General features: G+C 47.6%; 1 protein-coding gene across 3 annotated transcripts in view; it reads left to right on the top strand.

Annotated features, from left to right (window-relative positions):
• Window positions 1–12,552, top strand: part of ARHGEF4 (Rho guanine nucleotide exchange factor 4) — a 219,940-nt gene extending 207,388 nt beyond the window's left edge. For all 3 annotated transcript variants that reach the window (XM_039728062.1, XM_039728063.1, XM_039728064.1), the window contains 9 exons: window positions 104–283; window positions 3,082–3,252; window positions 4,335–4,514; window positions 5,084–5,316; window positions 6,904–7,033; window positions 7,836–7,967; window positions 8,898–9,141; window positions 9,761–9,838; window positions 10,999–12,552. In XM_039728062.1, the coding sequence (XP_039583996.1) occupies window positions 104–283; window positions 3,082–3,252; window positions 4,335–4,514; window positions 5,084–5,316; window positions 6,904–7,033; window positions 7,836–7,967; window positions 8,898–9,141; window positions 9,761–9,838; window positions 10,999–11,156 (1,506 nt within the window). In that variant the 3' untranslated portion in view covers window positions 11,157–12,552. The remainder of the gene's footprint in view (window positions 1–103; window positions 284–3,081; window positions 3,253–4,334; window positions 4,515–5,083; window positions 5,317–6,903; window positions 7,034–7,835; window positions 7,968–8,897; window positions 9,142–9,760; window positions 9,839–10,998) is intronic.
• The last annotated feature ends 8,095 nt before the right edge of the window (window positions 12,553–20,647 follow it).

The raw sequence follows: 20,647 nt of genomic DNA, 5'->3' as shown, positions 1-20,647 counted from the left end.
TGCAGCCATTCCTCATTGCTCATGGGGGTGCAGAGGCAGCAGGACGGGTGCCAGGGCTGGGGGCAGGCAGGAGGGACTGACGCTGTGCCCGCTCTGCCCGCAGCTCATCAGCGATGGCAGTGTGGTGTACGCAGAGGCCCTCTGGGACCACGTCACCATGGACGACCAGGAGCTGGGGTTCAAGGCCGGAGACGTCATCGAAGTAATGGATGCCACCAACAAGGAGTGGTGGTGGGGGAGGATTCTGGACAGTGAGGGCTGGTTTCCAGCCAGCTTTGTTCGGGTAAGAGCTTCATCTTTCTTTGTGCCCTCTCCATTAGCAGCAGGTGTTTGTTCTTCTCCAGGTTTAATGTTCTGTGGTGACTCCTAAGGACTTTCACTGCTAGAGATGGTTCAGCATGTCTTGTCAGTATTCCTCTACAAGGGGCTACAGTACAGGATGCCCTATTGTATTGTGCCTTGATGTTGGAAGGAATGATGAATCCCACTCCACATTCTCAGAAGGCTAATTTATTATTTTATTATACTATATTATATTAAAGAATACTATACTATATAATACAGAGAGGATACTTACAGAATGCTAAAAATAAATTATGAAAACTTGTGACTCTCTCCAGAGTCCTGACACAGCTTAGCCCTGACTGGCCAATAAGTCAAAATAACTCACAGCAAAATCCAATAAAACAATCACCTGTTGGTAAACCATCTCCAAACACTTTCCAAAGGAGCAAAACACAGGAGAAGCAAATGAGATAATCATTGTTTTCCCTTTTCTCTGAGGCTTCTCAGTTTCCCAGGAGAAAAATCCTGGGCAAAGGGATTTTTCAGAGATGTGAATGTGACAGTGCCCTCCTGGCTGAGCAGCCACCAGTCTAGAGAACTCCTCTACATGAGTAAATCAGGGCAAAAGGTTCAGCTCCAGACTGGAGCTGAGCTGAGCTGTGCCAGCTGGGGAGCTGCCCTGTTTGGTGGCTGCAGCCTGGCTCCTGCTGGCTCTGTACACTGGCTGATTTGTGCCCAAGGACATGGCATCCACTTCCAGGAGCAAACAGCCCTCTCCTGGAAGAATCCCCGATGCAAATCCTGGATTCTTCACTCCAGTGTCCACTTAGACAATAGAGATGAGCGTGGCACCACTGGCCCCTCTGCAGCTGGTGCTGGAGCCAGTGCAGGGCACCCACCTGGCTCACATGCCCCTCCTCAGCCACCAGGCTGCCGGGCTGTCACACAGCACTGCGAGCCAGGCACTCAGAAATGCAGGAGAAAAACACCAGAAATGTCTGGGCAGTGATCTGGGGCAATGTGAGACACTCCGTGCTTGTCCCCCGGTGCCAGCTTCAAAGCCCACACACAAGAGCTGTGCAGACCAGCCCAGACAGTGCCAACTGCACCCTGCGGAGGCTTCATTTCCAGCAGAGCTTTCTGAAACACATCTGAGCTCTCAGGGCAAGCCAGGAGTGTGGGAGGGTGGTAACTGCTGTGCTCGCTGTCCCGCTGTGAGCAGAAAGGCTTTTTCCTTTCTCCTGACCGGGACTGTGGGTGCCTGACAGCTTTCACCACCTCGGGGCAGGCTCCTCACTCTGCAAAGGCAGCGAGGTGCCTAAGGGCAGAGATTCTCAGCCCTTTAGCTCTTTATCCAGGTCACTTCAGATCACAAATGACCCAAAACCAGGTGAAGCATGAAAGGAGGTGACACGAGGTCATCCGGTGGCTGCAGCAAAAGTCATTGCAGAAGCGGGGCAGTTTTGAAATGCTTTGTTATAGGTTGCAGGAGTTAGTCTCAGCTGCATAATTAATACAAACAGCGGAATGTTTTGCAAATAAGATTACCAAGGCCTCAGCACTGCTTTTTCTTGCAATGAAAACACACAATTTTTTTCTTTAATGTTACTGATAAGTTGAATTGTCTTGGCTGGCAAAAACTTGTCAGAGTAAAGGAGACTCGTACTAGGCATTAGGGGTGCAGAGTAAGAAATTCTTTGAACAGAGGAATCACAACGTTTATTCAAGCATCCAGCTGAAGATTTCCCGCTAATTACCACTGGCTCTGAAGCTCACTGCAGGGAGGGCTGGTATGTCTGCAGGCTTGGCTCAGACTGCAGGGCTCTGTCACTCCACATCTGAGTTTCAGGCCGAGGTCTGAGTTTAAGAGCTGCCGATGTCCTGCTCACACTGGAGGAGAGCCAGGGTTGCACATCTTGAGGCTTCAGCAGTGAGTAAAGGTAATCTGTGCCTGTGTTACCAAGGGAGGGTATGCGCTGTGTTTTATGTGTAGCTGCATTTGTATCAAGAGGTAAGTCATAGAGCCTAGAAGAAACTACATTAAAAGTTTAAAGCAGTTCTGTGTCACTGAACTAAAAATTCCTATAATTATATGTTTTACCTTCCTACCTTTCGCTCCTTCTCTGTGCCGGGACGGATCCTTTGAGCCATGCACAGTGTTCCCAGGGCACTCAGCAGTACCAGGGAAGGAGCTCAGGTGCAGAGCCCAGCCCGTGCCCTCGGCCGCTGAGCCCTGTGCCCGTGCTGTGCTGCCATCTGATGGGGCACCGAGGCTCCCACACCGCCCTGCCCTTCTTTCCCACCGCGGTGCCCACAGGCAGCTGGTCTGCTTCTGCTTTAGCAATGAACTCTTTAAATAATCCTGAGCAAGCAGATACCGAGGGGCCATCTGCTACTGACACTATGAGAACGTTAAAGTAGATAAAAACCCAACCATTTGCTGGTTCTTCCCTCCCTCCCAAAGTGTCCCTTCAAATATTTAAGAAAATTTCACTCAATCAGCCATTTCTGTCCTGATTTTTTATGCATTATTCCTGAAAGACTCCATATTATTCCTGTAAATTCTGTCCACTAGAAATGCCTGCCTAAACCCACCCATGTCACGGTGGGAGCAGCTGCCCTGTGCTCTCCCCAAAGTGACTGTCTGGCCTCAGCCTCCCCGAGGGGAAATGTTTCCAGGCAATACACACCCCCTCCTCTCACCTTGTCCCAGCTCAGGGTGTGTCTGCCATGCAGCCACTTCCTTGGCAGAGCTGTTTAGCAGTAGGAGCAGTGAACATCTTGTGTGCCTCCCAGCTGCGGGTGAACCAGGATGAGCCCATGGAAGATTATCCCCTGAAGGTGGAGGGGGGCAAAGAGGACTTTGGGATGGGCCAGACCACCAAAGACCAAATGAGGACCAACGTCATCAACGAGATCATAAGCACAGAGAGAGACTACATCAAGCACCTGAAGGACATTTGTGAGGTAAGGAATAAAGGGGGAAGGGACTCTTAGAGCTTCTCTGAAGGACAATGGACTGTGTCCCATGCTTGCCCAGAAAGGGACCCTAACCAGGTAACTTTTCTGAAAATGAGACTGGATTTTCATCAGTTCTGCTGAATGCCAGTACATGGTTAGAAAACAGAAGACAATTCATTACAGCAATATCCCAAATGCCTCTGCATTTGGAGCACTCACTTGTGCTCTGATTAAATGGAATTAATTGAATTTCCCAAGCCAGAGAAAAGTAAATGTCTAGCACTGCTGTCCTCTCTAATGTGTGTTCTGAGGTAATATAATCAGCAACTCCAGCCTTCAGGCAAGCCATGCTCAGATCAAAACAAGTGGGAGATGCTCAGCCAGTTGGATCCTTTACTGTCAAATGGGCTGAATATTGTGACACCTCTTCTAAAAGAGATCCATCCTGTACACTGGGGGAGCGAGGGCAGCTGGAATTTTTGCAGGAACAGAATTCTCCACTGCAATGGTACAAAAGTGGCTCCCAGCAGAGGCAGCAGGGGCAAAGAGCACACACAAATAAGCCTCTCCTCTGCAGTGTCCCCCTGTCCCTCAGAGCTCTCCTTTGCTGCAGTCAGCTGGGCAGCTCCTCACACAGGCACCAAACCCAGAGGCAGCAGGGACAAAGAGCACACACAAATAAGCCTCTCCTCTGCAGTGTCCCCTGTCCCTCAGAGCTCTCCTCTGCTGCAGTCAGCTGGGCAGCTCTTCACACAGGCACCAAACTAGGTCCACACCTGGACTTAGCTGGTCTGAATCTACCAGTGCTGGAGTCAGAGCACCCCATTGCAGACACATAAAGGCTTTTTCAGCAAGAGAAAGCAGCTCTGTGACTCCTTCAGGTGTGGGCTGCAGCATCACCCAGGGCTGCTGTGTCTGTGGCAGCTTCTATCTGTACCAAGTTCAGGGTAACATGAGAGGAAATAATAGTTACAGATGGGTACAGGAAGGGAATGCAGGAACCTGGTGTACACCTGAGTGCAGTCCCTGAGGCTTTCTGTGCCACAGAGCAGATGCCCAGGAAGCTTTCCAATCTGGTTTTCTCCTAGGGTTACATTAAGCAGTGCCGCAAGAGAGCCGACATGTTTACAGAAGAACAGCTGAAGACAATCTTTGGGAATATTGAGGACATCTACAGGTGCCAGAAGAAATTTGTTAAAGCACTAGAGAAGAAATTTAACAAAGACCACCCACATTTGAGTGAGGTTGGCTCATGCTTCTTGGAATATGTAAGTAAACTTGACTTTATGGGAAAGGGGTAGCTGAGCATGGATTGAGCCAGAGGATTTAGAAATTGATCTGACAGAACTGAAGCTTTCTTTAAAAAGACCCATCCAACCAAACTAAATGCCACCACCCTCTATCCTAGCCGTGTTCAACCACTTCCCAAAGAAATACCCTGTAGCTCTTTTGGCTGTGGAAAGAGCATTTTCAAAGCACCTTATCTTCTGAACACTGTAATCCCTGCAGCCCTTGGTACTCCAGGGAAAATGTAGGAACACTCCAAAATCTTGAGTGGGACTGAGGTTACAGGAATGGTATTTTGAGGTCGGTGAAGGATCAGCTGTGGCTGGTGTGGGCACTCAAAGCATTCAGCTGAGCCCAGAGCAGGGTATGGGGGAATGTCTGGGTCTCTCACATGAAGCTGTGACACACCCTGCCAGCCCCCAGCTTTAGAACTCCAGGCCTGAGAGCCTGTGGAGGATACAAATCAGTAAACAGCTCCAGTCAGAGGATACAAACCTCCAAACAGGATTCTGAAGGACATGGGCAGTAAATCCCTCCCTGTGCCTTGCAGCAAACAGAGTTTCAGATCTACTCCGAGTACTGCAACAACCACCCCAACGCGTGCCTGGAGCTGTCGCGCCTCGCCAAGGTGAACAAGTACGTTTACTTCTTCGAGGCCTGCCGCCTGCTGCAGAAGATGATCGACATCTCCCTGGATGGCTTCCTGCTCACCCCCGTGCAGAAGATCTGCAAATACCCCCTGCAGCTGGCCGAGCTGCTCAAGTACACCAACCCCCAGCACAGGTAGGCCCGGGAGGGCAGGGAAGGAGCCAGGATGCTCCCATGGGAATGGGCTCATGCTGGATCAGGCATGGAGGGCAGTGGCTAACTGCAGCCAGCTCAATTCTTACAGGTTGCCACGTAGAAACCAGGAAAAGAAGTATATTTATATGATTTTATAAAGTATATTTACATTACATAAGTTAAAATTATATATAATATAACTTATAATATTATATAAACTTATAATATATATAATATATAATATAATAATATATTATATATAATATATATAATATATTATATATATAATATATTATAAACTTATAATATTATATAAGTATACAACTTATAAAATATTGTAATAATAATAACTTATAACTTATTATAAGTCTATCATAAAAGTACATTTACATAATTTCCCACTACAGTAGCACTCAGCTTTCCTGTCACAGATTGAGATTTACAAGGTCCACTTTATAATGGCCCTTTCCTGTTTTATTTGGCTCATGTATCTGTGATACCAGCACATATATACTTTGGAGCTACATGTTTCTGGTGGTTGTGTTCAGAACTTTGCCTCAAAAAGCATTGGTTGAATATATCCCAAATGCCCACACAGCTGCACTTCACCAGGGGGAAGTTGTGCCCTGCAGCAGTCAAGCCATGCACACTTGGTGCCCTGTCATGCCAGCTCAAAGCCAGGGTGAAGGCACTGCCTTTGGCTCAAGTAACTTAATTAAGTACCTGAAAACATGAAAAATCTGTATGAAAGTGTTGATATTGCTCCATTGTGATTTGACTTAATTTCACCTTCCCAATTGCAGCCCTGGTGCTTCCCAGAATGGTTTCAAGCATGTCTTGTTCCTTAAGGAAGTGCACAGATGTTTTGAGAGTTGCCTTAGAGCCAAGTTGTGCAGCTCAGCTCCTTCCCAGCTGCTCTGAACTCAGCAGAGGTAGCTGGTGGCCACAGATAGATGGTGGGTGGGGGAGAGCAGATCAGCCTCTGTCCTACCCTGCCAGATAAACCATCAGCTCATGTTCAAAACAAGCCAGTTACTGTTGGACTGCTTCACCTGTGCACCACAGACCAGTCCCTGCATGGGAACAGCAGCATTGTGAATGACTTGTATTATGTTGCAGAAACAAAATGAGAACCTGGAGGTTCTTCCAGCAATTTGTATTTACACCTCTGTAGCTAAATTTGATGACTTACCCCCTTCCCTTCCCCAGAGGTGGCCTGGATTTGTTACTAGACTCAATAAACCCACACTGTCTCCCTGCCCAAGGAAGTCAGGCTCAATTCTTAGCTCCCTGCTCATGTGCCTCCTTTACACATAGAGGGAGGGGATGTCTGGGATGGAGCAGCTTTCCTGAGCAGACTCCCTGAAAAAGATTTTAAAAAGTGTAACATGCTATTGTTCTAATCAACATCTAATCTGTGCCTCAAAACCAGGGAGTGTCTGAGAGCTGCCACAGGAGCAGGCATCTCTGATTCCAGCACAGAGCAGCTGGGACAGACTGCAGGTGGCACTCCTGGATCCATCCCCAGCTCTGTGCCAGGCTGCTCTCTGCCATTCTGCCAAGCCTAAGGCCTCTGTCCCTCCCCAGGGATTTCAAGGACGTGGAGGCTGCCCTGAATGCCATGAAGAACGTGGCTCGGCTCATCAACGAGAGGAAGCGGCGCCTGGAGAACATCGACAAGATCGCTCAGTGGCAGAGCTCCATAGAGGACTGGGAGGTAGGGGACTTCCCTGCCCAAGGAATTCCACCTTGTTCCTCTTCTGCCCTCCCAACAGCTTCTCTACAGTGAGATCTCACTGCCTGGCCCCACCTGAGCTCTCTGCCCTTCTTTGTGGAGAGTCTGATTTTATTTAAACAGTTATGAGCTTTTAGTACAACTGAGCAGGTTTGGCATGTAACCCAGCTAGACCTTTGCATGTTCCCTGGGATTCCTGTTTCCCTGTTTTTAATTGCAGAATGAAATCACCATGTAGGTTAGTGGAATTTTATTATTTTTCTCATGCCCCCCACTTTATCTTGAGTGACTTCAAACTTCCAAGATGAGCAGAATCACTCCTTCATTCTTAACAAGCCAGGTTACTGTTGCAGAAAGGCAAGTTCTGGCATAGTCACAGAGGAAACCAAGGTAGACTCATTTAAAAAAATTGCTAAAGAAAAGAAACAAAATACTGATTTTCTAAATCCTAGACTCAATAAACCCACACTGTCTCCCTGCCCAAGGATGTCAGGCTGAATTCTTGGCTCCCTGCTTACGTGCCTCCTTTATGTCTGGGATGGAGCAGCTTTCCTGAGCAGACTCCCTGGAAAAGGGGATTTTAAAAAATCTAACAAGCTGTTGTTCCAATCAAATTCAGTTCCCACCCCCTGGGTGCCAAGGGCACAGTGTCTCCCTGATGTGCCAGGGACTGTCCTCCAGCACAGAGGCTGTCTCTCATTCCCACACCAGTTCTGTCAGCAGCAATTCAGGCTCCCACTTTCAGGCAAGGCTGAGACCAACCTGTTCTTTGTGCTGTTCTCAGGGAGAAGATGTCCTAGTCAGAAGCTCGGAACTCATCTATTCTGGGGAATTATCCAAAATCTCCCACCCTCAAGCCAAGAGCCAACAGAGGATGTTCTTCCTCTTCGATCACCAGCTTGTCTGCTGCAAGAAGGTAACCATGAGAGCTGGCTACTGCTGTGCTGATGGATTTAAGTGAACTCCCTCTCCACCCCTTTGTTTCCTTAATTCTTCCTGGCCTCATGTGCTCCTGGCACACTGTGCCTCTTTCCTCTGAGGTCCTGGGGTGTTCTGTGCACCGGAGCACAGCAATCAGCTACTGGCCTAATCCTCACAGCAAAAGAGGAAAGCACTGCACAGCTTCCGGGGTTACTGTGGGGTTATTCTGTACAACTCATTAATGAGTATTGTCACACAAGTTATTTTAATTACCTTGTTCTTCATCTGAACTTCCACCTTAGTGTTGTATTCAGAAAAAAGTGCAGATCTGATGAAAAGCTGTGGGCCTTGGCAGTCAGTAAGGCCAAGCTAACAGCACATGTAAGTCTGTAAGTACAGCTTTTTTCCATAAGCTGAGTAATTACAGAAATCTTCCTTCTTGGAGCCAATGAACAGTACCTTCCTCTGGAATTTCAGAACTGAATGTGCCAATTAGTTGTTGCATATTCCACAGCAAGCAGGTAGCTCCAGGTAACTTAGGTATGAAAATTTCAAAGTTCTCAAAGTTACTTTTCACTGTCAACAAAAAAACAAGAGCTAATTAGTATTATTTCTGCTTTTTAACTGTAACTGAAGGATTTAAATAGTGTTTTCTGTCAGAGGCTTAATGAGGATTTGGGACCATGTGTAACACCCATGCTTCAGGGCAGCAGATAGGCCCCAACACAGCCACCAGCCTGTCCTGACCCCACTGCCAGGACAAGCACTGTGGTTCCCTACAGTGGCCACAGCAGCTCAGCACTCTGCAGTCCCACAGACTCAAATCCACTGCTCATTTCTTTTACAGGACTGTAATGATAGCAGGAAGGTTAAATTCTCCACTGCATCCAAGAAACAGCAACATGTGTTGTGATCTGTCTTCCAGGACCTTCTGCGCAGGGACATCTTGTACTACAAGAGTCGGATCAACATGGATGACATGGAAATACTGGATGTGGAAGATGGCAAAGACAAGGACTTCAATATCAGTGTGAAAAATGCATTTAAGTTGCACTGCAGAGACACTGAGGAAGTCCATTTATTCTGTGCAAAAAAGCCTGAGCAGAAACAGCGCTGGCTGAAGGCATTTGAGAATGAGAGGAGGCAGGTGCAGCTCGACCAGGAGACAGGTATGGAAAGAGGCAATGCTGGGACACTGGGTTGGTTTTTTTTTTTAATCACTATTATTATTTTTGGCTTTTCATCTTTTTTTACCCATTGGCTAATGCCTGAGGAGTGAAAGGGTGGGGAAGCCATGCTCGAGGGCAGCTCTGGGCTGCTGAATTACACATTCTGAATGAATCTGTGCAATTAAAAAACTGCAAACCACCATAAGCTATCACTGGAGTTTGTCCTCTCAGGGAGGCTGATGTGTCTTAAGGAGTTCAAGCAGGGCTGACAAAATAGTCAGTACATTACATACAGGGTCCAGAACAGCATAGAACAGGTTCAGTCCAGGGTTCTCACTGTACAAGAGGGTTTGTGTTGTTTTGTCCAAATCTTTCTTAATTCAGCTTAGTGTGTTCTGAAAGATTTCAGCCACCAGTGGCCTGGAGTGGCTTCTCCCTGCAGTGCAGCATGGGCTGAGGGGCAGGCAGCAAACCCTGCAGGGGGTTTGGGCTGCCCAGCTGTGCCCCCCAGCCTTGGCAGCAATTGTGGCCTCTCCCCTCAGGCATTTGCCTACCCCTGTCTTCTCCTGAGGTACCCAATGATGACCTGCTGCTGACAGAAATCCGCTTTACCTTCCAGGATTTTCCATCACGGAGGTGCAGAAAAAGCAGGCAATGCTGAATGCCAGCAAGCAGCACCATGCTGGGAAGCCCAAGGGTGAGTCACACCTGAACACAGGAACACTGTGACAATGGGGGGTGGCTCTGTATTTATTACATGGGAGAGGCTTCAATGAAGTGACACTAACAAACTCTTGAGAAGGCCAGATGGTGACAATTTGCACTACAATTCCTGGTAGATGCAGATGGCTGGAGATTCTTAACTCCGGGAGAGCCACTTTGCACATAATCAGCACTCTGCCAAAAGCCAGCAGCTTCTCCTCCAGGCCAGTGCACAGCCTCTCCCTAGGAGCCAGGCTTTCCCAGCAGTATGGCATTCCCTTTGGCAAAAGGCAAGGTTTGTAGGAATCCCCATGGTGCACAGAGGGCCACAGAGGTCTCACAGCAGGGACTGTTCCTGCTGGGCAGCTGTGCCTGTGGGAGATGCTCTCAAACCTGCACCTTGGGCAGGGTGCCAGGGGCAGGAACCATGGGCAGAGCTCTTCATTCAACCTTCAGAGACAAGGACAATTAGCAGCAGCCAGGGGAGAGTGAAGTCAAGCAAAATAAAGGTTCCTGTGCCCACAGCCCTGTTGATGCCACCTTCCCCTTCTCTCTGTTCAGAGGAAGAGGTGTTGCTTGGTTCCTCTGAACCCACAGAGGCAACCACTTCCTCTTGGTGGTACCAGCCAGCACTTAATCCCCAGCCACATCTCCTGAAAGCAAGCTTGGCTAAATGTCAAAAAGGGCCAGAAATAAGATCTGGCTGCAAACAGGGGGAAGTTTAGAAGGAGACCAGACCATGCCAACAGAGCAAAGCCCTTGGGGCACAGCACTAGAGGAAACTGCACAGAGCAGCCTTGTCCTCCATGCAGGCACTGACCATTCCTAGTCAGAAATCCAGCCCAGGAGGTTGTGACAGGCACCAGCATCACTGGCACAGCAGCTGCTTCTCCCTGCACAGCCAAAAGCAGCAGCTAAGTTTGTCACCAGCCATGAGCTGTGCTCTCTAGCTCTGCTGTCGTTCTGAGCCTTCCACAAGAGCTCTAATCCTAAAAGGCCATGCTGAAAGTAAGGATAAATTGAAGGAAAGGTTACACTAAGACAAACCCAATTCACAGCCCTGCAGCTCTAACGGGGACTGGGGAAGGCAGAGTGGGGGGAAAGCAGCTAAGCTTGTGTTTGACTAACATGCTCCCCATCTCCTCCTCCTCCCAGCTGTCACCAGGCCCTACTACGACTTCCTGATGCGGCAGAAGCACCCCACCCTGCCCACCACGCTCCCTCAGCAGCAGGTCTTCATGCTGGCAGAGCCCAAGCGCAAGCCCTCGAACTTCTGGCAGAACATCAGCAGGCTGACACCCTTCCGGAAATAGGGGCAGCCCCGTGTTTGTGCCTGAACCCCTTCTGAGAAAGCACTTTATCCGTCACTCCTGGCAGGTGGAGCCCAGGCTCATCCAGCCCTGTGTTTACAGAGGATGGCACAGGTGCTCCTGCCTCCCCTATTTATTTTGCAGCCCTGCTGACCCGCTGGCTCCGGGGTGAGGCCGCGTGGGCCAGCCCTGCAGTGCCCAGCAGCAGAGCTCCAGGAGCGTGCAGCAGGGAGCTGGACAGGCTGCAGCCCCAGAGATTTACCTTGTCAGCTCTACTTGGACTCACTCGTCCCGCTGTGCCCACTATGCTGGCTGGCAGCTGCCACAGGGGAGGGCAGCTGATGGACCCGCTGGCCCCGTGGCCACTGCCCTGCTCAGAACAACAGTTCGGAGTCCGTGACGAGGAGGGATGAACCCTTCTGCTCTGCCCAGCCCATGCCCTGCATTTCTCAGAGCTGTGATCCTCCTCCACGTGTCCAACGCACTCAGCAGCCTCTGCAGGCCCTCAGAGCACAGTGAGCACTGCACTGTGACCTCCTCCTCCCTTTAGTGCAACAGCACCGCTGAAAGGTGTCCTACATTAAACTGTGCCAACCTGCAGCATGAGTCAAGTTGAAGAATCTCTCTAGTGGGTTTCAGTTACATAAGTTAGAGAAAAATGTGCCTAATTAATACCATACTCAATTCTTTAAATTCTCGTCTCTCCATCATTCTGCCATATTTCCTGGCCAATGAAAATGCTCATTGTTTGTAATGTGTTTATTTATGGTAAAAATCAGAACTGTGTATTTTGTAAGTCTGTAATTGTTCTTGTCAGATGTTGTTAACTTGATGCCTGTTTTGTCTGTTTAATTTTTCTTTTCTTTTTTTTTTTAAAGAAAGGTCAATATTTGCAAACCTAGCTCCCAGAAGTCAGAGTCTGCTGTTCAACTCTGCAATGTCATTGTTATGCAAACTCCCACAGACCCTCAAATTCAAGGAGTGTTACTGACACTTTTAAAAATGGAAAACCACTTGATAAAGGCCTAAATTTGGCATAAGGAGCCTCACTTTAAGTACCCAAGTTTCAATGGTGGCCAAAAAGAATGAATTTAAACCTTGGTTAGCAAAAAGAAAGATTTGCCTTACCATAGTGAGAGTTAGAAGCCATACTGACTGAATTCCCTAGATTAGGAGACATCCTGTGACAGTGGAAGGAAGACACTGGCTCATTCCAGCTCAGGTGTGAGTGAACACTGCAGAGCTCAGAAATCCAGTGTTTGTTGATGCTGTAGCTGACCAAAGTCTGGTCATCCAGGGATATCTGAATTCAGTAGCATGTACAAAGTCCTTCTTGCACTATATCTTCCCCCCAGACCAGGGGCAACATTTAATTTCATAAAGAAACTTGTAAAAGTGACTCTCAGCCTGTGTTTGTCTCCAGCCCGTCTCTATCTGTGTGAAGCTGTTTCTTTCCAAAGTCACTGTGGGGATTGTGCTCTGGCAGCTCCACCAGGGGCTGCTCAGCCACAGGGGCCCTGCCAGGTGACCTCAGAGCAGCCATCCCAGCTGTGGGGACACAGGGACATGACCTGGGGTCACTCTCTGCTCTGGGGAGGACACTGGGTCAGTGCTGGGAGGGAGGGGGGGGGCAAAAGGAAAAAAAAACCAACCAAAACCACTAAGAAGCCACTGAGATCAGGCAGCTACAGCAGTATTAGCACAACATACACCCACAGACATCAAGAGAGAGACACAGGGACACTGAAAGACACCCAGAGACACACGTGGCCCAGCAGAAACACCAAGGCACTGCCAGGTGGGTACAGACACCCACGGGGGGAGATGGTGACCAAGAGACCCTGACACACAGAGACACACACACACAGGTAATGCCAGACAGCTGCAGCCAGCACCACTCATAACAGAAGACAATTGTCATTTCTGTGTTTACCCTAATGTCTGCACCCTCCTTTCCTTATCCATGGCATGTTTGTTTTGATTGGCCAGGAAGAAAACCTGTTGGCACTAAAATGATCAATTTTCTCAGCTTACCATCAGCCTTGTAGTAAATGGAGGGTGGTGGAGGGGCAGAGGACAATCCCCTCCCCAACAGATACAGGATCACACCCCCCACACGAGCATGGCCAGCTGTGACAATGCATCAGGTTGCTCATAGCCTTGTCCAGCTGCTATCTGGGTTCACTCAAGGATGGAGATTCTCCTAAAACCTCTTTATATCCCTGCTCAAAACCACTCTGTCCCCATTGTGAAGGAAGTGCTGACATCTATTCAAAGCTCCCCTTGCTGCATCTGGTTTGAGACAGAATGCTGCTCAATATACTCAGCTTTACCTTTACAACGAAGTCACTGGTAGAAATCCTCACCTCTTCTCCAAGGGAAATGGGGTGAGAGTGGCACAGGACCACGGAGTGCAACAACCCTGCCCTTCCTCCCCCCTGAAACACACACAAGAATTGGCTACTATTACTTACCTGTGTAGCAATACTCTGAACAGTAAATATGCATCCAGTGGTTAAAATAATCACATCATTTATCAGCTCTTCCACAAGTGGCTGCATCTCTGACCAGTGCGCACAAAGGATTTACAGAGACACTTTTTTTACAGAAATTTCTGAAGTGCCAAACCAGACTTCTCTGGCCAGACAGCATCCCAGTCAATGGGCAGTTGATTACTTCTGGAAGAATTTTACTCTCCACTTGACTATCAGTACTCTTTCTAAAAAGTGTCCTCAGTTGGGATTCTAGTCTTGAATGCCACATTAGGATCCAACCCCCTATGCAAGACTGAGATCAGGTAAAAAAGCTGATCACACAAAGTGGTGGAGTTACAGCAGCAGCACAGAAAACAGGTAAGGCTCAAACCCATAAACCCATTGTGCTCAACATGCCCAGCCCAGAGTCTGCTCTGAAGAGGATTTCATCACAAAATACCATCCTTAGTTTAACAGCCAGCACCACCTCCCAACTCTCACCATAACCCTCGGTGTTTCCTGAACAAACTGTCACAGATCAGGTGTAACCTCCTTAGGTTTTAAGTGATCAGACACTCAAAGTTACCTCATCCCCCAAGTTGCTCATTAAATGGCAAAGTGTACCTGTGTGTGAGATGGTAACAGATTAACCAAGCCCAGACTTCCCTGCTGCATCTGGATTTGGGCTGGAGTGGCTCCCACTGCTCTGCCAATGGACAGAACTGGGGTGAACCCGTGTGCAGGCTGGACTGGGGGTGTGCACAGCGAGCAGATCCCAAGGGCATCAGCTAAACTTGTGAGAATGGGATTTCTGGCTGGCCAAGCACTGCCTCTGACAAGCTCTCTGAGCTAAATGGACAAGACCATCGTGCCAGTTTCACAAAAGTGTCCATTTGAACCATCAAGAATCAGAAGTGTGAGATATCAGCAACCTTTTCTCTGGAGCTGAACCTTCAACAGGGGCCAGAAATGCAGATTTGCATACAAAACAAACTGAAGCTCCTGATGTGAGTCCGAACACCACCAATCCTCCCGGATTTTAGGGTAGAACCAGCTGAACTGCTCAGAAAAATAGTTCTGCATTGAGTTACATAAAGAGGACAAAGAGACTGAGTCAGGGGTGGTTTGGATTTTTTTTAGGGGTGTTGGTTCTACCTGTTCCTCTCCTTCTGTAGATATCCATTTAGGAAGCTTCTTGCAAAAACAGCCATGATTCTTAATGACCTAAATCTGCCCAGATTTCATTTGGCCAAATAAAACACAGTATTATGCAAAGGCTGTGAATCAAATGAAAGAATGATTTACTGAAGCTACCAGTTAAATGAACCAGTGGCTACTAAATAACACAGTCTGTGCTCTGACCAAAAAAAAAAAAGGAAAAAAGCCTCTATTTTAAACTATTAGTTTAGAATAGTTTCAGACACTGTGGGTGTATATACTGTTCAAGTTCTAATAGCACCAAAACCAGCACGAACTGTCTTTGTGCTAACTCACAGTAAGAACTAGGTCAGTTCCCATGGAGAGAAGAGTTCCCCCAAAGCAGCCTTTAATATCTCTCCTGTTTTGTCCATTCCCTGAAGGACAGTGGGGTGTCAGCTGGGGAGGAGCCCCATCTTGTGTCCAGCAGAGTCCTTGGCTCACCGAGTACACTGCAGGAGATTCCCACTGTGCAGGACACTGCAGAGCCAGCACAGCTCTGTCACCAGGAGCCAACCATGTGCCAACCATCTGCACCTGGGTATCCCAACTGCTTCCCAAAACCACCTGAAAACCAGGCCTCACTGTCACCAACAGGGATAACTCAGAATCAAGGCACCTGCCAGTAACAAAAGAATCTCAGCTTCAGACTGAGAACACTTCATTTCTTTGGATGCCAGAATGACAGAAATTAGCTTTTTTAAAATAAAAAGGCCTTTCACCTGATGTGTCAAAATGTCAGGCTGTGCTCCTCCAGATTCACTGTCGTGGAAGCACACCTTCATGTAACAGCATCATTCAAGAAGTCTGTGGCAAGACTGGTATGCAACCATCAGTCTTTTGAACAAGCACTGCACCACTCACCTCCCAGACTGGAGCTGTCAGCACCTGGCAGGGGGGCAGCACCCAGCAAGTGCTGCTTTCTTCTTCATTGTTATTACTTCAGTTGTTTTAATTCTCCTGGCAAGTCCCACCACGTACATGTCATGAGGGTTATGGGCATTGCAAAGCCCACCTGGACAGTGAACGTGGTACAACAGCAACTCCTCAAGCTTTAAGGAGGGAACTACTCACACCTCATTCAACTGCTGCAGCCTCAGCCTGTGCCTGCTGCTGCTCACATTCTCTGCCAAAGGGTGGGGACGTGCCACTGCTACTGACATTAGCAGTACCACACTGGTACAAGCCAAAATATCACCCAGAATGTCCTGTACCAGTCTACCAGCAGGAACTCCCTGTCCCAGAGCTCCCAGCCTAAGCAAAGCTGTAGGGTCAGCTCTTCAGGTAAGTAATGGGTTAAAGAATAAGAACTTTGATAGTGGAAAAAAATTAACTGAAAAAAACAGAAGTGTTTTCAGCTGATTTTAACCCCCTGAAGACACAGTGGTGCTCTTTCAGTTGGACAGTGTGGGGAGGGACTCAATCTTCCAGGCTGCAGTGATCCATCAGTGCCAGAGTGGAGGCAGGGCAAGGTGCAGCCAGCAGTGGGACCTGGCACCAGACAGGAATGCCTCCAGGGGACCACAGCTCCAAGCAGCAGCGTGGAGTCACCTCCTTTCCAGTCCCAGCCACACAGCTACAGGCTCTGCAGAAGCCAAAGGGTGCTCCTTCCTTCCCAGCCACAGCAATCCCAGCTGCCCTGCCTTGCCATTCACACCTCACACCTGATTTCTCCCATGTGTCTCACACATGTCCTTAACAAGCTACATGACTAAAATCCCGTGGCTTTGGCAGTGCTGGCACTTCTAGGAAAAATACAGGCTGCTTGTTCTTTTTGCTTAACATTCCTGTCATCTTTCCCCCTGCAACTACACCCCTCCTCTCCCCACGTCCCGAGCTTCTCTTTTGCACAAGTTTGCTACCAAAGCAGCTCCCTGTTTCACAGCCTGTGCAAATGAAATACCTGTGGTACTTACCCCAGAGCTGTGTACCTTTGTGTGTGACTGCCTACATTTACAGTTGTGAGATGGGAAATAAACAAGCTACCAACTTGAAGTCTTGTATCATTCTGTAATCCTTCCAAAAGCATTAACTACTGACTATAGAGCAGCTATGGAACAGCATTCTGCTTACAAATTCCTTCTATCCTTCCACACCTACTTCTTTCCCTTTTCTCCTAAGCAGCACCCACTCATTACCCAGGCTGGATAATAATTTATGGCTTTTTTCTTTAAACTCCAGTAACCTGAAATAATATACTTGCTATCTAAATCACATCATCAAGAAAAACCTCATCCCCAAATACAGCCACGTGTTCCCTGAAGCAGAGGGAGCTGCATTGAGCTCAGCTGGGCACTTCACATGATCACAGTTCTTACAAGCTGGCAAAAGCAAAACTTGGGGAAGGTGTGTTCCCCTTCCCCTTTCTGAAGAATCAATTTGCCCACATATTTTACCTTTCTTGCCCAGAAAAGAAAGCTATTGTAAAACACTACAAAGTAGATTACTATAGCCCAAAAATGAAGGCAGAGTTTGGTACTTCAAGCTGACAGCTGAGCTGCTCATTGTCAAGTTCTTTCTGTCACATTTGTGTTGGATCTCTTAGCCACCAAGGACTACAGCTGGGGTTCCTGTACCCACGAGGCTCAACAGTCTCCCCTCCACATCTGCAATTCTCCCTGTGACACAACCCAGCTTCCCACAGCTGCCAAAGACTTCTGGCTGCTCTTGAAAATAAACATTAAAAACTAAAGTCATCACATGGCCTCCATTCTATTCCGGATGATTAACACAGGATAGCTAATAGCCTGATGGATACTAAAATAAAATCCTGGAGTGCACTTAGCCTCCTACACACAGTCAGACATTTTACCCATGCAATTCAGCAACACTGACATTACTGACATTTCCTACACAAAAAAATTCCCATCATTCCTGATCCCAAGGGAGCTCACCAATGAAACTTTCTGTTACCTGACTTTGTTTACAGCAAGCCACAGAGTTCAGAATCTAAAGCAAGATGTTAGAAACAGCAAGTTTTGGTTTTGCCCATAATTATTAACAGGAAAACTTCAAACTCAAAATTTCTTGCCTGATTTCTACCAATCACTAACTGAGCAGACACTTTCCTGGAAGGGGCTCTGGCTGTCCTCAGGTGCTCAGAGCTGTCCCTAAATGAGGGAGCTCTTTCCTCCACAGCAAGTGGAGCCACTTGTCACCGAGGGGAGGGTAACACACATTAATTACATTGCCACTGCAAAATCCACCTGGCAAGAGGGAAAGTCAAACCATTACTGACCCAACATTTTGGCAGTTCCATGGATACATTTAGAACCACCATGAAAGAAACTCTAGATTATCTAGAGACTTAAGAGTTCAGTACCATGTCCTTACAGGTGTTGAATACTGTATAAGGTCAGGTTTCAGAGCAGCAGACACCCAGGAGAACAGCTGCATCAGAATCCTTCTAGCCTGAGAGTGATCAGCACCATTCTGAAGAACAGCTTTTCCCTTTATAGCATCCCAGATTTCAGCAACCCACTGGGTGAAGATTATGAATTTTCATCATATGCAGTGCTCTGCAAAAAACACTCCCAAACCTATCTACCTGTATCATGAAAGCAATCCCAGGATAACTGACCAACAATTAGCTTGAGGAAAAACACACTAAAAAAAATAAATCTGTCCATAACATCCCTTCTGCTCAGCTACAATTTTAAAAGCTCAACTACTTAAAACTACCTGACAATGAAACACTATTCCTGCAGATTGATGCAGTCACGTTGCACCTTCCTCTTCCACATGTGTTGCTTTTTTCCAGAAGGTTACCAGGTAAGTTATTGTTATTTTTGGAGACCTACAATAAATGAGAATAGCCAGTTAGTTCAAGCAGCTTAGTTGTTCCCCCAGAGCTTTACAACCACCCACACACTAAAGAAATAGGATAATTACCCACACTTCACACCTACTCTACTCTTTCCTTCTGGGGAACACTCAAGACACTGATTTCTAACAGCTTTCTGCTCAGGGCTGTCACCTCTCCAATCAAACAGCACGGCTTTGGTATGCAGCAAATGCTTAAGTATTGTCACATTTTACATCTGTTCCATTTCCTTTGTTTTAAGCTATAAAATAAAACCTCTCAAACCGCAGAAATGTCTCAAAAGGGAACAAGGCAGGGTTGAACGTGTTTACCACACTCTCAGACAGGACAGCTTAGGGCAGCTTAATTCCCCACCGGGGAGCCTTTGCCACTGTGTTCTGTTAGGCTTGAAGAAATCTTACTGATCACTCATCCCTTTCAACATTTTGCTTTGCCTCCATCAATCACCAGATTCCATCAGCTTGAAGAGTTTAAATGCATCATACTGTTCTCCAGCACAGAATGTTTTCTGGAAGGATTGCACCAAAGACAGTAGGAAAGAAACCACAATAAGCAACACAAGTCAATCTTTATTGAAAACTGAAGTATTAATACATAACAATTCTTGTTACAATAAACGTGCTTTTAAGAATTTAAACTTGAGCTCATCTACTCATTGAATTGCATAAAAAATAAAAAAAGTATGAATTTTCACAATTGAACTGGCTCAGAATGGAATCTCCACTCTTTGTGTTGATGCGATAGTTCAATGCAGGAGTGAGTGATGCCTTAAAACTTATTCTGGAAGACAACATTGACCTAAACTTAAAAAAAAAAGTACCAATACAACTGTTCCTAAGACAGTCTTAAAAAAAGTCATAAAAAGGAAACCTGTGTCTATTTCATAACAAACATGGAGAACTATTACTGGGGCCTCTTGTACTTCCATTGCATGCACTCACTTTTTTAGATCTTAAGACAGGAGGGCAGCCAATAATAGCATTACAATTAAAAAAAACCCACTAACAAATCCCTTCTAGTTAAAACAAGTCTGTACAGCAGCCAGCTAAAAAAGCTTTCCCAGTTTGCCTGCTAAGTGCCCAAAAGTCACAATCAGTTTAGAAAAGTCATGTTCATTTTCTTGATGTTGAAACTTCAGGGCCCATAAATTGTCCAGATGTAAAAGTCACAAATGGACCCTTACTACATGTGAAATTCAGATGTTTCAGTGTTATATGCAACCTGCACAAGGAAAGGTTTCTTGTCCCCACTGTTCCTCTCCCCTCTGGTGCCTACAGGACACCTTGCCTGCCCTCAGCACCCTGGGCAGAGGCTCCAGCCTGCCCAGAGTCCTCCCAGCAGAGGGAACCAGCTCAGCCCTGCACAAACTGCCCGAGCCTGCTGCACGTGCTCCTGCCCTGTGGATTTCACCTCCTCGTGTGAGGGGCTCTGCAGGAAGCCCAGAGCTGACACAACACAGGATTAGAAACTGACACTTCTAATGAGAACAAGGCGAGTGAGCTGAAATGGCCATGGCCGTGTCCTTCACAGCCTTGCCTCAGGCTGGCTCACAGGGCTGAGGAACCTGCACTGACAGAGCTGGGGCAGACTGGGGCTGTGTCCTAAGGAGCGCAAACCCAGCCCAGGCAGCCACAGAGCAGGCACAGCCACAGGCTCTGCTCTGTGCCACGCCTCCAGCTCCTGCTGGAGCATCACTGCCCACGTTCCTAAGGTGGGAGGTTTCACACACACGGGAGTTGTTGGCCCTAGTTAGGTGGTGGTGTCAGACTGACGTGCTTACCTATTTGAGCAAACCCAATGAACAGTGTGGAACACTGCTGGAGCACTGGGGAGCGATTCCAATCAATGCTCCTGCCTCAGCAGCCAAGGAGCTTCAGTGAAGGCAGGACACTCCAGGAGAGCAGCCCATGCTGAGAACCCTGGTGCACAGCTCTGTACCATCAGCTCTCCTGACACCAGCCACACACGTGGCACTCAGGGGTGGTGGTTTGCTTCTCTTG

This window comes from Passer montanus, unplaced genomic scaffold (genome assembly GCF_014805655.1).
Source record: "Passer montanus isolate IOZ18808 unplaced genomic scaffold, ASM1480565v1 scaffold63, whole genome shotgun sequence".
Classification (NCBI taxonomy): Eukaryota; Metazoa; Chordata; class Aves; order Passeriformes; family Passeridae; genus Passer; species Passer montanus.
Note: the sequence above shows the minus strand (reverse complement) of the source record. Positions and strands in the feature narration are given on the sequence as shown.